Source organism: Hippoglossus hippoglossus, chromosome 8 (assembly GCF_009819705.1).
Source record: "Hippoglossus hippoglossus isolate fHipHip1 chromosome 8, fHipHip1.pri, whole genome shotgun sequence".
Classification (NCBI taxonomy): domain Eukaryota; kingdom Metazoa; phylum Chordata; class Actinopteri; order Pleuronectiformes; family Pleuronectidae; genus Hippoglossus; species Hippoglossus hippoglossus.
In genome coordinates, this window is record NC_047158.1 from 17,698,409 (window position 1) to 17,715,129 (window position 16,721).

At 42.9% G+C, this 16,721-nt stretch overlaps 2 protein-coding genes across 3 annotated transcripts; both read right to left on the minus strand.

Moving 5' to 3' along the window:
- Positions 1 to 762: 762 nt before the first annotated feature.
- arhgdia (Rho GDP dissociation inhibitor (GDI) alpha) lies at positions 763 to 10,992 on the minus strand. The gene is made up of 6 exons (XM_034594113.1): positions 10,885 to 10,992; positions 3,079 to 3,272; positions 2,683 to 2,766; positions 2,210 to 2,286; positions 2,023 to 2,086; positions 763 to 1,304 (listed from the first exon to the last, which is right to left on the minus strand). Exons 1-6 carry the CDS (start codon positions 10,962 to 10,964, stop codon positions 1,102 to 1,104), a joined length of 702 nt encoding a protein of 233 aa, XP_034450004.1. The 5' UTR covers positions 10,965 to 10,992; the 3' UTR covers positions 763 to 1,101.
- Positions 10,993 to 12,997: 2,005 nt separating this feature from the next.
- alyref (Aly/REF export factor) lies at positions 12,998 to 16,024 on the minus strand. 2 transcript variants are annotated; one of them, XM_034594104.1, is made up of 6 exons: positions 15,648 to 16,024; positions 14,102 to 14,260; positions 13,859 to 14,006; positions 13,638 to 13,701; positions 13,369 to 13,558; positions 12,998 to 13,279 (listed from the first exon to the last, which is right to left on the minus strand). In XM_034594104.1, exons 1-6 carry the CDS (start codon positions 15,903 to 15,905, stop codon positions 13,265 to 13,267), a joined length of 834 nt encoding a protein of 277 aa, XP_034449995.1. In that variant the 5' UTR covers positions 15,906 to 16,024; the 3' UTR covers positions 12,998 to 13,264. The 2 variants fall into 2 exon arrangements, with proteins under 2 accessions (XP_034449995.1, XP_034449996.1); XM_034594105.1 differs by having other exon boundaries at positions 14,658 to 15,897.
- Between the last annotated feature and the right edge of the window lie 697 nt (positions 16,025 to 16,721).

The window sequence follows — 16,721 nt, forward strand, 5'->3', positions numbered from 1 at the left end:
TGGCCTCAGATACTACAGAGGAGCCTGGGCGGTACGAAGCCTTTAATACGACCTAGAAGAGCTAATTTAACTGATATAAAAGGTTTGTAAATGATCAGAGTTTATAAATAGAGCTGAGATCTATCTAAATGTGACGGCTTTTACAAATCATCAAGCTGGAAATAACGGCGTTAAAATGTTTCCCTGCCCATTTCTTAGTATCAGTACATTATAGTTAATAACAGGCTCACATGATGCTCTGGCAAATATAATCTGAAGGCAAATGGCTCAACTAGGTTTTTCTATTTCTTCCTAGGGATTCTTGTTAAGGCCACATGGCTGCTAACATAACTGCCAACATACCCTGATCATGAGAGGAACAGACGCACCTCAAGCGGAAGGTTACAGGGAAAATCGCCCCCCCCTTCTCCCAGCAGAGACTTTGCAAAATGCAAAACCGTTTGAAAGAGGCCTAAATTCTAAGTAACTTTCCGAGACCCTGGTACAAATAATCTGCTCAAAGGCTTTAGGAGGACTGCGTCCAAGAGTCCAGCAACGGTTGCTCAACGACTGCACAGTGGTCACGTACATACAGCACTACTGCTCCCTGTAATATGCTTCCCAAGGCAGATCACGGTAATAGTACAAAATAAACTGAAAAACACAGAAGAAAGAAAAATGGGGGAAAGACAAGAAAGCAGGGAGGAGCAAGAGGAAAATCACAGAATTCATATTTTTTTCAAAAGCAGGTAACGAATATTGTTTTTTTTCTTTTTTTTTTAAACTTATTTTTCCTTTTATGAAGAAACCATAACTGCAAAATCTGGATTGTACACATTGTTTGCTTTCTCCATTTTGAAAGAATTAATACTTAACAGAAAGGGTGGTTGCAAAAACCCATGAAGCGTTACACTGGGAGGAATGATGAAGAGATTGGAATTTAGAAAAGAGAAATTTAACTGGAGGGGGGTGGGAGGGGGGGGCGGGTGTCAATGGACGGAGAGAGCAAAAGCTTGAATCAACAAATAATCCAGACGGAAAAAAAACGGAATGACGGCAAGAGTAAGAAAGAAAGAGGGGCAAAGCAGAGGAAGACGTTGATGGAGGATGGCGTCGGGGGAATCAGTCTTTCCACTCTTTCTTGATAGTGAGGCTCCAGTCCCAGGACAGATGATCGTGTTTGTCGTCGTCGGTGAACTTGGACTTGATGTCGTAGGTGCCGCGGGCCAGCATCCCCTTGGGCGCCTCTTCCATGGAGGTGAGGAACTCGTACTCCTCATCTGGTCTGGGCCCGTAGCTGCCGACCATGTAGTCGGACTTGTCCACTATGTGTCAAAAGGGGGGGGGAAAAGCCGGTGTAAGAAGTTACTTGAAGGCTCAACATGCACATCGTCAAGTCAAGATTTTACAAGAGAAATTATGCCTCATAAATTTCTAATTACTGAGAGCAAATATATCAAATGCAGATTAAAAACAGGTTGTCCACTGTGTGTCAACATCTACTAAACTGTAGTAGTAGGAACATTACCTCTAGCAAGTTAAGCTAACGGCTTCTGAACAAACACACAGTATACTACTGTCACTGTATATCATTTAAACAGAAATAGATCCGTTTGAGGACTTAAACTACGTTTTAAAAAGGAATATGGTATTTTACTTTCATTCCAAGAGTTGAGAAGATTTACACCACTCTCATATGTAGAGTACATGTGTGGCTGGAGCTAGCAGCCAATTAGCTCATCACAAAAGCTGCTTTCAGACATGCACTGTTCTTGGGTCCAGACATTTGCCGGACTAGAATCCAGGGGATATCACTGCCCTGGCTCAGCGACAATAAAACCCCAACTAATTTGATGATGGTTATCATTGAGCTTCAGAAGTAGTCTTCATGCTAAGCTGAGCTAACTGGCTGCAGCCTCTTATTAGGGAGAGTGGTGTCAATCTCTTTTGTCCCAGTCTCCTTTAAGTCCTTTAATATCCATTAAAAATAAATCTACCAAAAGAAACTGCAGAGACTAAATGAAAAGACGTTCACAGCTTTACCTTTGATTCCTTTCCTGAAAGACTGCTGATTGTACTTCAGGCCAGACACGATCTCCTTGTTGACCTGCAAAAAAGCAACATGCGTCATTCTGCTGAGCAGTTTCCCGTGGCGAACCCTCATCAGGGACATCTGCACACTTCCAACAGTCTGAGACAACAAACAGACGCACAGACCAGACTCCCTCACCTTGAAGTTGATCTTTATTCTGTATTCGACTCCCTCCTTCAGCACAAACGGGTTCTTCCTGAAGTTGTCCAAGTCTCCTGGCAGGGAAAAGACAAACAAGGCCGAGAGAGAGAAGTCAATGATAGTGACCACCAGGGGGCAACAAGGCTTCAAGTGAGCCCAGCACTCCTGTTCTGTTGTAGTTCAATGAGACCACCATGGGAGGGCAGCAGAGCCACGAGGAAGCAGCTCAGCAGTTGTACCCACTGACACAAGACACGGGGATGACGTCATTATCAATTAAACACAAATGACCCAGCAGGACATTTGGTCTTTATTTTTGTAATTATTGTCCATAACTAATGTTTCTATGAGACAATTCCTCCAGTGTGTCTGAACAACTGCTTTAAATGTGGGCGTTCACTTCAGGTATCAGCAGCTGCTCTCGAGTTTAGTCCAGCTAAACCCCCCCCCCCTTCGTCTGCTCCACTCACCCTGTAGATCGAGGACCAGGGGGTGTGGCGCAGTGCTACAAACCAGAGTCATTCGCGTCACCTGGATGTTTGGGGCATTGGGATCTAAGACGGAGACAAAGGTCAGAGAAATAAAGGATCATCAGTTTAAATCAACTTATGGAAATGTTTTCACACACACACACACACACACACACACACACACACACACACACACACACACACACACACACACACACACACACACACACACACACACACACACACACACACACACACACACACACACACACACACACACACACACGACTGTACTGTTGACTTAAATCTAAATATCTGTGGTTACTTACAGGCTTTACAGTTGTTCTAGAAGATTAGGAGAGTTATTATGAGAGGTATTCGACAGCGACCACTAACCTTGAACCACAGCGGTTTTACCCAGCAGCGCCTCCTTGTACTTGCGCAGGCTCTCGTCATCTTTGTCCAGCTCCTGGATCTCCTGCAAGCTCTTCTGGGCGGGAGGTTTGTAGTTGGCCGCGGTGTCGGCCTCGTCGTTGGCAGCTGCAATCGCTGCCAGCTGCTCTGCTGTAGGCTCCTGCTCTGCCATGGTGCTGGAACCACAGAGGTAAAAGTGACAGCAGAGGTTAGAGAATAAGAGAATAAAGCAGTGAGGACTGAGGGTAGGCTTCCACACGACACACCACTTCCCTTTTCACTCTTTACTTTGCTTAAATGAAATCTGACTGACATGTGGAGCAAGGCAGTGCTGGGTTATTAGACATGCAGCTGCTGGATATTTATTAAGGATTAGTTATCCAGAGGAAAACCTCAGTGGACTTTGACTTGGGGCTCTGGCAACGTAAAGCAGCAGATGATGTAATACAAATAAATTATAGAATGTATTTATGCAGCAGTTTTCATGGTATAGAATGCAGCTCAAAGTGCTTTATATTAAACAAAACAGATGTTTAAGAACAGAACTAATTAGGACGATCAAAGAAAATTGTGTAAACATATTACAATGATTACAATGAAAGGAAAATGCATTAATTAATTAAAAGTTAGATCATAAGAATGTAGAAACACAAAAAAGTATTCTTCAGTTGACTTCACAGTTAATTTATCCTGATATTTTTATAGTATAATGTCACAATATGTGCAAATATTATAAACACTTGACAGCAGCTTGAGTCTTTACTAAAATAAAAACCCTCATAAGAATCTGGGTGTGGTTTATCATGTGTAACCTTTATTATCTTCGGCTTCAGACAAGGCAGTGCTACTGTGTTTTTGTTCCTTTAGCTCCTCAGTGTCCACTCACACGTATCCACACACTCGAGGGCACAAACGTACACACAAGCAGAGACGAGGGCCACAAAACACGGCTGTGAGGCCTCAGCAGAAACTCACAGCACAGTGGCCAGTGGCCTCGATTATCTGAGCTCCAGTCTCAACTTGTCTCTCTGCTAAGTGACAGCTGAGGAACAGCAGTGCTAATGCAGCCATCTCCACCCAGCTGCACCGTCTCACCAGTCACTTCTCATTAGACATGAGGACGTTGATTCTGAGCAGGAAACGGCCATTAGGCAGAGCATCCTCATTTTCGAAGAACATAGAGGAACTTTGAGTTCGCCTCTAAACTCAATTGTTGCTCATAAAATGCTGTGATAAATAGAGTTATCAGTTAACGTCTGGTGCACAGATGCCAGGCAGAGTCTGTGCAAAGCTGATCTACACCTGTGGAAGCCAGAAGGCAGCTGGATGATGATGATGATGTTACTCTCATAGCATCCCTGCAAACCTCAGGGACTGAAAACACACAAATTAGTCTAATGGTGTTTGAGCAGATGTCCCAGCAGTTCAGTTGACCTATATACAAGGCATGTGTATACAGTATATTCAGTGTTGATAGTTTTGATGCAATGTTCTGTTGGAGACAAAAATGTCTTTTCATTTGTGACAATGGAAAAACACGACTCGAACTCTACAGACTAGCTCCGCCCTCAAACCTCTCGTCCTAAGTGTTTGACATTTGTTTGTCGAAAGAACTCTACTTCCTGTTTTTGAATGAACTCAACCAAGCATAACTCCTTTCTGTCAAACTGCAGCAGGGCAATGAAAACAACTGTAGTGTGACAGTGTACTGTAATTCATGTAATCTTATTCATGCTTAAGAGCTGAAACTGACTCATCTGTAACAAAGATCAATGCTTGAATGTTGATGATGTAATACAATTTCTGCACAGAAAAATGACCCTAAAGGTAAAAGAGGAAGATTGTAACACAAACTGCTTCTCCATTAAAGTAAACGTGTTCTACAGATACCATAAATACTTGTTTTTGTTAAATTCTATCGCTCACTTAATTTACTGTTGCAAATCATTGTGAGTTGAAGGTTGTCATCAAGTCAAGAAATCTGAAGATTGCAAAATCCATCAGACGACAGTTAAAACTGATGAGTCTTCCTGAAGCAGGTTTCACCTGACATTTCACACGGACATCATCAACACACTATTTACAGTGTGGAGGATCCACACAAAAAAATAAAATCACAATACTGCAAACAGAATCAACAGAGAGAGAACTGGTTTGTTGCCGTGTCTGTGTCGAACCCTCCTCCCTGCTCCATTGTGTCCACCATACACAGCTGGGTATGAGCCAAGCAGGAACTAAACACGCAGCGACATTTTTCCAAATGGGGCCTCTGTGCTCCCATAAAAGCACTAAATTCCTTTTCTGTCAATAGTTTGGCTTCGGCCGTTGGAGTGTTTCTGGACCGAGGGAACGAGAGAGAGGCTCCTTGTTGCAGAGAAACAGGAAAGCAGGACCAGATAACACAGCGATGGGGTCACATAATTCTTGAAATATCAGAGAGCAGGTTGTTTTTTCTCACTTCCTCTCGTACGAGCCCTCGGCCGCTGTGAGCTGCAGCGTCCCACCCTCACAGAGGAGGAAGCTGCAGGGTCAAAGAAGACCGATGTGTTTCTCCACTGTGGCTCAGGCAGAAAGACAGACTGTCTTCGAACTACATTCAAAGTATAAGAAGGACCTGAGGGTGTCTACGTATGTCACGTCAATGTCAGAGAAAAAATCGAAAGTATCAAAAATGAATTCATTAATGTCATATTTACAACTTTTCAATAAACTGATTAGTAGGATGACACAGTCTTGGGTTTTGGAAAGTTAAAGCAACTTGAACAAAAGAAACACATATTCCATTATGTTGTATTATGGTACTTTTTACAGAATAATATAGTATTTTCACAAAATAAATATAAAATTGCATTTCCCCACCAAATTCAGAGGAAACTGTTCAGAAATGTGTTGTGCAACGTCTGCAACTCGCCACATCATTCAGAGATGATACTTCAAAAGTAAGAAAGAGTTGATCCAGCCAGTTAAAGAACCACATTCCTAATTTTAATGGTTTAGCCTTAACAACACTGACATCACCGCACTCATGATGACACACATTCTTTCTGGATAACTCTGCTCACACAACGTGGGCTGTGGACAACTGGCTACACACTGAACAGGAAGGAAAAGGCCCAGTCATTGTCCAGCACCGGCGTCTGCTAGGAGACAACACACAGGTCATGAGATCACGCAAGCGGTCACCTGATGTGCTGCTGAATCTCGCCACCTGCGCGGTCCTGCGTGCGGCGCTCATAATCTGCTCGCTTGACGGGACCCAACGGCGCAGTTTTACAAACAACCAGGCGTACCAGCAGCTGAGGTTTTCAGATTAGACCTCGTTCCTTAGCAACACCACCGAGCGGTGGGATTATGGAAGGTGGGATTACAGCTAATGAGGCATTCAGGGACATGAGGAGAGTGTTTGCAGGTGTCACCGGTGACACATTAAGAGGATTGTCTTGACAGGAGTCATTAGTGTCACTAAGATGGTACTGAAGATAATTGGTCAGCGAGCTCAGAGAGGACTGAGGAGTTCCTGTGGGATGATACAGGCTTTATGAAACGGAGTGTGGGGGGGGTGTGAGTGTTCTTTCCATCAGTGTAGAACTGAGAGGTGCGTCAACACAACACTGAAACTGGGACAGGATGTTAGATACCTCTTCTCACGGGCTGTATTACTCACAGATTTAGCTGATGCAACACTTTGACTTTGGTAGAACTTTTGAAATTAAATACTGAAAACCGATAAGACACCTCTCAGCTGATTCGTTGTCTTAAGGGTTAGTGCATTAGTATTTGATAAGAAACCCTGATATCACATCTGGTCTTTACCAAGCACGACATCTAAGAGATCATTTTGCCTGCTGCATTATTTTTCTACTATAGATAAAATTGCACAAGACTAGTGAATAAAATCCTTGGAGTCAGTTAATAATTTCTATTGTTTGTTTCTTTTTCTTCCAATTTAACTTGGGAAAAACTACAATAAAAAACGATGATTACTACTTTAATTTGTTCCAAAAATGTTATGTTTCGTAAATATCTTATTAAACCACTGACATTAACTCAAAGATACTGACAAATATTGAAATAGTTTTTCAAATTAAATATAAACAAGTGAGAAAAAGATTTAATTTCATTGGGATAAAAGGGAGCAAGAGCAACAAGTAGCCAAGCCACTTCTACAAGAAACTCATAGAAATATTTTATTTAGCGATGTTTCCTGATGAAAACACAGCAAAGATGTTTTTCTGCAGATGACTGAAAAACATTAAATCTAACAGGAGCTTTGCAGTTCGACCACAGCTGCTGCCAACTTTCACAGTAGAGTCACCTTTGCTGATAAATCAAATGTATTAAAAGCTAATAATTTAGACCTTGAATTACTGTTTACGAGGACCAAAGCATAAATAAACCTCAAAGACAACAACAGGACATGAATGCTGCTTCACTAAAAGTGAAAAGTGGCTGAATGTCACCTTTGTGAGGCGACATCCAGCCGCTGGCTTCACATCTCTATTGAACTTCACAGATCTCTGACTACTTTGATCGCCGGGCTCACTTCTCTCCATCGTTCTCATTATTCTTTTATAAAAGCTCATGAAATGAAGGTGCAAAGAATCATGTTTTCATATCAACATTTTGTCCCTTAAACCCTCCTGAGACTGAAGAACTGCAGCCACTTCATTGATTTTTCTCTCGCTTTCATGTTAGTGTTGATTTAGGCTTTGCTGAGTTTGCTAAGAGGATAACAGAGCAGTGGAGCTTTAAGAAGATTTAAGAAATTGAACCACAACAACACCAAATACAATACAAACACACCTGTATGTTGGTACAAGCCCCGAGACCTGATGTTACAGTGGCCAAGTAGCAGCACATGGTTTTTACCTCAAGCAAGACTGCCTTGCATGTCAGGCTGTGCAGACATTACTGCAAACTTCCTCTTTCAGGCATGAGCGTCATGATTCACATCCTGTAGAGGACTAAATCAAATGCTGTGGAGCTGAGGCACTTCATCTCATCTTCTTCACACGCTGCCTGTGAGGGTAACCCAATCGCTAATCGTTTTGTAATGACATAAACGGACTCTGGCACCGGCTAGATGTTAAGTCAGTGGATAAAAGCTGGTTTCCACCGAGTTGAGGATATGGTGCAACACACGCCAAAGCTTTGAGGAAGTGTTGCACCAAGAGTCGCTGGCAGAGCTGATGCAATGCAGAGGAAACTCAACAGACAAAGAAGAGGATGAGCGACAATACAAAGTAAATGAGATTAAAATTAGAGAATGAAATGCAAGCACACAGCTCGTGATACTAATGAAGCCGAAAGAGCTTTTTAATCACCAAGAAAAAGAAAATGATTCATCAGGGCAGAAGACTAAGCTGATGACAAAGAAAATGAGCAACGAAAAGGAGGTGGCAAGGAGAAATAGAGAAACAGAACATGCCTCTATCCCAGGAAGGACCAGAACAAATAGAAAGCTTTAAAAATAGCTGGTGAGAAATCCCTGCGTACGGCAGCAGGAAGCCGTGAGTGAATGGACGGCCAAGGTGCCAGCTGAAAGGTCAGAGCTTAGTCCTGCACCATGGGGGTTTCGGTGACATGCCCAGATCCCGTCTGCCTCCCTGGGCAACAGCCTTGGTGGAGGTGGCAGACTCTACACAACGCTGGATTACAGCTATATAATGGTTTTCTTCAAGAATCGGATGTGATACAACAGGTGGTCGGAACATGTTACAAGAGGGTTCGACCAAAGTACAGTTTAAAAAGCTAGATTCAGGGGTAGAAAAAAAGTGAAATATAATATTCATAGCCAAGTACTTTGAAAAGGCTGCAGTTGAGGTGGAGGACGCCATGTTCTGGCTGTGGAGGACCGCACAACGTGACACTTAAGAAAGACTAATCAGTACTAGGTCTTGCTGGTCTGTGTGTGGAAGTGTTGGCTCGCATTCCCAATCCCTGCGAGTTAAAACAGAAGAGGCCACTGTCACAACTCGTCAGGGTCGACTTTAAAAACGCAACTCAAAGGAATTACGTCTCGCCAAAGTCTTAAATAGACTAAAACCAAATGATAAGATTCATAAAACAATTCAGAATAGAGTTTTTGCTTCAGCGCCACAGTCAGTATGAACACAATTTCCTTCACATCCTAAATGTTTAAGTAATAGCTAACTTGTGCAGCATTGGTGGGTTCAGGCGTGTGGCTGTGAACCTTGAACACTTTTCACAGTGAGCTGCTTGAACATGTGTGAAGCTTATTATACCGACGTCAGGAAAATACCTTCATGCTGAACCCACAGCCATTAATTTGACCTGCATAAAAGGGATAGTTCACCCAAAAATGAATTTTCAGGGCTGGGTGAAGTGATTTGAGTCCACAAATAACTTTTGGGGTTTCAGAGGTAAACAGCGTTGCAGCCAAATCCAATACAGTTTAAGTAACTGGTGACCACTTCTTCAAACATAAAAGAAAAAACAGGGGGAAAAAAGTAAAATGCCTTCATACTGTTCCTGTGGTGTCGTTCAAGCGACTCCAAGTCATCGAAACATCATTTCCGCCACTTTTTTTTTTTGCCGAAATGTTCTCTGTGATCCACGTGCGAACGCAGCTCCAGAAGAAGACATCAGAGGACATCAGAGGACATTCAGGCTAAAAACATGGTGGAAATTACGGCATTTCAAGTCGAATTTGAAAGTCGGGGCTTCCGGACACTTGGATGACACCACAGGAGCAGTATGGAGGCATGATATGTGTTTTTCCCTTTGTTCTTTTACATTTGAAGAAGTGGTTACCAGTTACATAAATTGTATTGGATCTGCCTGCGGCGCTGTTTACCACTGAAACTCTAAAAGTGTTTTGTGGACTCAAATCACTTCACCCATCACCTCCATCAAGATAGTGGTGAGTAGACGGTGAGTGAATTTTAATTTTTTTGGTGAACTATCCCTTTAAAACCAAACCACAGAAACTTTTAAGTGCAAAGTGAGACATCCGGTCCCCCGGCTGCAGGGCTGCGACCTCAGGTTGAGATACAGAAAAGGAAGAGTCAGATTCCTTCAGGCCACTTTATTGGTCACACAGGACAGAGAAAAAAAAAAGGGAGTCACGGTTTGGTGCCTTGCAGCCATTGAGCCAAGCACACGGCTGAAGGGACTCACTTGTGATCTCAGGAGATATGATCCATGTGCACTCGACTATGAAAATGGAGGCAGGTTTTTGTTTTTAAGTGAGAGGCATCAGTGCCAATTCAAATGAAGGAGAGATGTGATCCAGGAAGTGGCAGGAAGTGTTCCTCTTGCACCACATGACAGTCGAGTCGCTCACCCACAGTTAAAAGTGACTCAAGCTCCACTATGGTTCCACTTTGGATTTCAAAGTCAGTGCATTGACTCATTGTTTGTGTTAATTTAAACGAGTGGAAGCAGCGGCAGACATGATGGTTACCTAACGGGCTACCATGTCACTCCGGATCAGGCTCGACACCCGGAAATGAACAACTAATGATTGCTCCTTCACTTCTCAAAGCCGCGGCACAACTTTAAAAATGACTCGACATAAAAAAAACATCCAAGTAGTTTGAGATCATAAAACAATAACAAAAAGGTGATCAAATGTAAAAAAAAAAAAACAGCCACAAAGTGCAGAGAAGATGCTCTTTGATGAACTGGACAGACGGTTCCTAAAGTCATGGCTGGGAGTTTGCCCACAAGTTGTAAAAACAAAAGCGAGCTAACTTTGACATAGCAGCTCAGGGTGGGTCAGTTAGCTGGTTAAGATTAGTAACTTAACGTGTTTGGTTAACTTACCGTTGTACTTGAGCTGGGATGAGACTCTCCTGCTGACGGTGGCGGGAGGAAATGAAGCCGAGCAGGAAAATCTGAGACATCTGCCGCGAACTCAGCACCACATCCGGTCCACCGCCTTCAACATAAAAGCGGATTTCTACCTGGCTCCTCTCAAACGTCCTGATGTTTACATTTTTTATTCAGTAAATATTTTGAATCCATGGCTTCTATTTATGTCAGAGTATTTCTATCGCTATTTTGACTTCAATGTGGAGTCAAAACAATGTCAAAACACAACCCGGTTTATAACACAGTACAGAATGATGATGTTCACAAGGTGAAGACAGGATTTGACAATGTTTCTTTATTTGGTCACTTAATATGAATTGCTCCTTCGTCTCTCTCTTATCTTATCTTCCTCTCTTTTATATTTGATTTTGAGTAAATAGGTGTATGAGTTTGTATATATGTATATATATGAAGCTGGAAGTATAAGATTATTATTCATTAATATCTTATGGAGAAATGAGAGATTAAATAAGTTTGTACTTCTTCTCACTCCTTTTTTAATATATAGATTAAATCATTAAGCGTTTGATTTTTTTCCACTCATCACTGTCGGTAAATCATACTTTTTATTTTGTTTTCACTTTTATTTACATGTTCGAAATACATAAAAATGAATGAATGAATAGAATATATGAGTACTGTTTCCACCGCCCTCCACAACTTATTCAAGATATGTCAACGTTTTTATTACTTGATATTGAAGTTCACTGCAGTTTATGTAGTGTACAAATACCACTGTCTTTCTTTTTCTTTCAAATATTTCCATTTTAATGTTACTTTATACTTTTAATCTATTGCCTCTCAGTAGGACACTTATCTAATTATTCCATCAATTAATGGTTTTGTTTCCTTCAATATTCATTTTTAAATTGTAACACATATTGTAACTGTGTATTAAAAAGTGCAATATAAAATTATTATAATTATTACGGATCATCCAATGAAAAGGTCTGCCTCAAAAGTCAGATTCAAATATTGATTACATGTCAGCCTGTCAATAATCATCTTGTTTTAAAATAATGTCTAACACTGATCTGAGTATTTATATTCTTCTATCCTTTAAATCTATTTACCGCTTATATCTAACTACCTTTATATGTTGCATGGAGAACCTGTACAATGTTACATTATTTTTCCTGAATTAAAAATAATTTAAGTCACAGGGCTCGACTGGCTGATAAGTCAGTTGGTTCAGTTCTGTTTTACTTTGTGAACTCGTCTTAATGTTGAAATCCTCACCGGAAACTGACTCTGCTCACAATTGAAACCTTAGCTTCTGTGAGCACATTTCCGGGAGAATGCGCCTGTGACACGCGTGGACATGTAGATCAGCTCTGACACCAACATACCAACAAAAAGCTGCTTCCAGAGGAGCCACACAGTTTTAACTTTGTTCAGCTCCCACTCAGTTTGAGCTCCTCCACTGACAAGAGTCGTGAAATATGAAGCAGAGCAGCTTATCACAAGTCAGGGTGCAGGACTGGACTCATGTTATGGGCGTGGCAGGCAGGTACAGAGGTTTGTTCTCCACACAAACCGCCATCTGACTTTACTACAGACCATATATGGTCGTTACCAGACTATGAAAAGGCCCCTGTAGTGCAGGACGACCCCTAGAGGCGTTGTGGTGCATCAAAGCATTAGGCATGAGACACAGTTCAAGTTGCAGTGGGATATTCTGATTTTTGGCTCCATATTTGGTAGTTTTATTAAAGCTGGACAAACCAAAAGTTGTCAAATACCCTAAACTAACTGATTTGGACCATATGACTTATTGGCTAAAGCATTTGATGGTTTGTAAAAGTGCAACACAATTAAATTGTTAATTCCATATATAACTTCTTAACCAGAAGTTAATTACATGCCTCTTTTTACTATTGTGATTTACTTTATGCCAATGCCTACACATGTGATACGAGCGTGCTGGCTCACGGTTCCAAGAAGTATAAGAGACAGTACGTAGAAAAAGAAAAAAAATAACCATAGCCAAAGTTATCCAGTCATGTAAGTAAATAAGTTGATTTTCTTAGGTGACAGACCCATTGACATAAAAACAGAAACAGCATTTGGTCAATAAGCACTGCAGGTTTTATTACAAGTCTCAGTAACTACAGAGAAGAGGAAAGAACTGGGAATCCCAATTCACATTAACCTACAACCAAAAACCATGTTCATGAAGAGAAAAAAAAACTGGTAAAAAACACTTCGGACCATTTAAAAGGAGTTGCAACAACAATTTCAATCACACCAGAAGACAAGTGTAAAATATTCTGCACATTTCTGACAAGGACCCTTCTGTGCAGACAGGAAGGGAAACGGGGGAGACTTCATTTTATGTCGTGTCCATCTGCAAAACAAAACAAGATGGGAATTAGACAAATGCCAGCGCAGGATTAGTCAAGTGGGGACAGGTAAGGCATTGAAAACTGAACCTACCCTGGCATTGTAGGCGTCTAATTGGGCGTCGAGTTCCTCTGCTGACATCGGCTGCTTAGTGTTTCCACCACGTCCTCCTCGACCCCGTCCTCTGGGACCGCCTGCACCACGGCCTCCTCGACCTCTCTGCATGCCGCCGAAGCTGCCCCCTCGATTTCTGTTCATGCCTCCGCCGCCACCTCTGTTCAGACTGACAAGAATGGCAATCAACATGCAGCCCTCACAATAATTTCCAGTCAAATATCTAATAATTATAATAATGCACTCACCCCTGTACAGGTCTTCTCTGTGTGTCGATCTGTGATGTGACGAGTTGGATGTTCATGGGCCGCCCTGAAAGGACAACGGTGCAATACATTTACAATCTGAGCAGGACAGCAGTGCACAGTCAGTCAGGAAAACAAATGCAACTTAAACCAGCCATCAAAAAAACAACAATGATGTTTAACAAATTTACAGCAGTTTCATTCAATTTGAGTTTGACGCATACCATCGAGTGGGATGCCATTGTACTGCTTCATGGCCTTGAGTGCGTCCGCTCTCCTTTCAAAGTGGACATCTGCAGTTCCCAGACTTCTCCCTGATCGGTCATAATGAACCGCCGCCTTCTTCAGAGTTCCAAATTCAGCAAAGAGTTCCTGAAAAGGGAAAGACAGACTTTAGCATAAACAACAAACAAAAACATTTGTCTCTTCCTTCTAAAAACAAAATCGAAAAAGATGAACTTGTGTACCTGAATGTCTGCATCTGAGACCCCGAAGTCGAGATTGGAGACGAGGAGCTTCCCTCCAGTTTCCACGCCACCTCCTCCGCCACCTCCAGCAGCACCATTGAAGCCGCTGAAGCCGTTGTCGAACATGTCGTGCTGCCACTTATCTGGAAGCTGTTTTGGCTGCAACAGATGAAAGAGAACGCACCTGCTGACTTCAGGATCCCCCTTGCCTCTGTCAATCACAGACTCCACACGGCTGGGTGCTGGGGCAAGCAGGGCCTCCTCTTCCAACAGGGCCAGGGTGCTCGGCTCCCCCAAGAGGGTCCCCAAAGTCCCCTGCCCACCCCATCACTACGAGCAAGTGAATCAGTACAGACATGGGGACATGCACAGGACAAACTGAGCCAGTAAGGCAAGGGGGTGTGCTGCTAATCACCTCTACATACAGACATATTGTAAGTGGTTTTAAAAAGCATCTGCTGAGATGTTTACATCAATGACAACTGAGTCAAAACACACCAGAATTACCCCAAACCCGCCCACCCTGCTCTTCATGAAACCCCTGAACAGCTTGTACCAATAGTGCCCACAGTACTCTTGCCATGTGTGCCTCCACCAAAGGCTCTCCAGACACGATCCTCGGGCACACAGGGGGTCGCCATCTGAAGCAGCGTGGCCTCCAGCGTTGCACCATGTTTCCCGGTTCGCCACAAAGAGTTCTTTAGCAGGCCACGAAAATGGCTCTCACGGAGCAGGGGGGGGAAATGTCCACAAGGAAATGGGGAGTGATCTTGAAAACAACTAGAAAATGGCCGGCTATCCCCTCTCTACGAGAGAGTGGATTATCTAAGCGTCCATTTTGAGACCACGCCATTTTGATTGGGGCTTTGTTGGGACTCGTCTAGACACTGATACACTAACGGGAGTGAAGATTCGCCATTTATGGACACTATCGGGGGGGGGGGGGGATGATGATGTCCACCGATCCATCCATAACAGCCACCCTGGTCGATAAGCCACCAAACGGGCCTCGGTGTGAAGCCCGCCGGCCACTCCCGAACAAAAGGCCGTCTGCACCGGGGGGCATGGACAAAAACTACAGCTCCCAGAAGTGGTGATAAAAATCATGAGGGCGAATTTTCTCGATGGAGCGGATTCCTCTCACCATCATCAACCTGACCAGTGGGGGTGGAAGGGGCTCTGCCTGCTCGTGGACGACTAGCTTTAAATTAAGGTGCTGGATTCAAAATGGCGCCGCCGAGGCCTTCGCGATCCAACTTAGCCAACCCGGCTAACACCTCCTCCAGCCAGGCCTCTTCTTGTGGCAAAAAAAGATGCAACACACACATGGGTGGTGGGAGACGGGATAAGCTATGTATACAACTTCCATTAATGCCGAACCGAGAGCTAAACTCCGCGGTCGGCAATCACTCTATTAGCTTGACTAGCTAGAGGGTTAGCTGGCAAGCTTATCGTAGAATAGAAGGATGTGACCCAGGCTTTTCTCAGGTTAGCCGACGGGTTTTTTTTATCCTTTTTCCGCCCACTCCTCTTAACTTTCTCATACCCTGTTGTAAGGCGTTGCTCTGCCTCTAGCGCGGCTCAGGTTCTGCCGGTTCCTCGTGGGGCCGGATCCACCGCCTCGGCCTCCAAATCCTCCGCCGCCACCGCTGCTCATTCCGACGCGTCCGGCGCCTCCTGCTCCTCGGCCGCCGCCGGAGCCTCCGCGGCCTCGGCCTCTTCCGCCGCCGCCGCGGCCTCCGCCTCTTTGCTGCCTGTTCTGCTTGATAATGTCGTCTAGAGACATATCCATCTTATCGGCCATTATGCTAACACCGGTAACGCTAAACTGGAAACAGTGGAATTAAAAAAAATACACCCTGTGTTGGTCCCTCGCTCTCTGTCCTGCACAGCTGCACGTTGTCTGATGAAAAATACAATGACCCAGCGTCCGCCTGTATTTATACGTACGGGCTCGTGACGTAGACGTGGCGTCACGACGCATATCAAAGAACAACAACAGTTCTGTGTTATTGTCCCCGTTACTCACTATAATAATAATAATGATGATGATAATAATGTCACATTCTCACTTTTTACTCGTGATAATAATAATAATAATTATTATTATGATAATAATGATGATGATAATAATGTCACTCTCTCACTTTTTACTCATAATAATAATGATGATGAGGATAATAATGTCACTCTCTCACTTTTTACTCATAATAATAATGATGATGAGGATAATAATGTCACACTCTCACTTTATCAACTGTGACTCTTGTGCCTTAAGGAATTTTGCTTTACAGATTCAAGCTGAGACAATTAATCAAGATAATTGATCAGCAGCTATTACGATAATCAATTGATCATACGAGTCATTTCTATTACTGCTTCCAGCTGCTTGAATATGATTATTTACGAATAATCTTCGTTTTCTGTGACAACAGACTAATTATCTATGATCAGACAAAAAAAAGGTAATTTTGTACATGTCAACTTCAGCTTCTTATAAGTGACACGCCAAATAATTAATCAATTAATTGGGACAAAAATAAAATAAAAACAATGATGACTTATGAATATTCATCATCTTCACCCATAGGGAAATTCACTCACAATATTTATGCAGGAT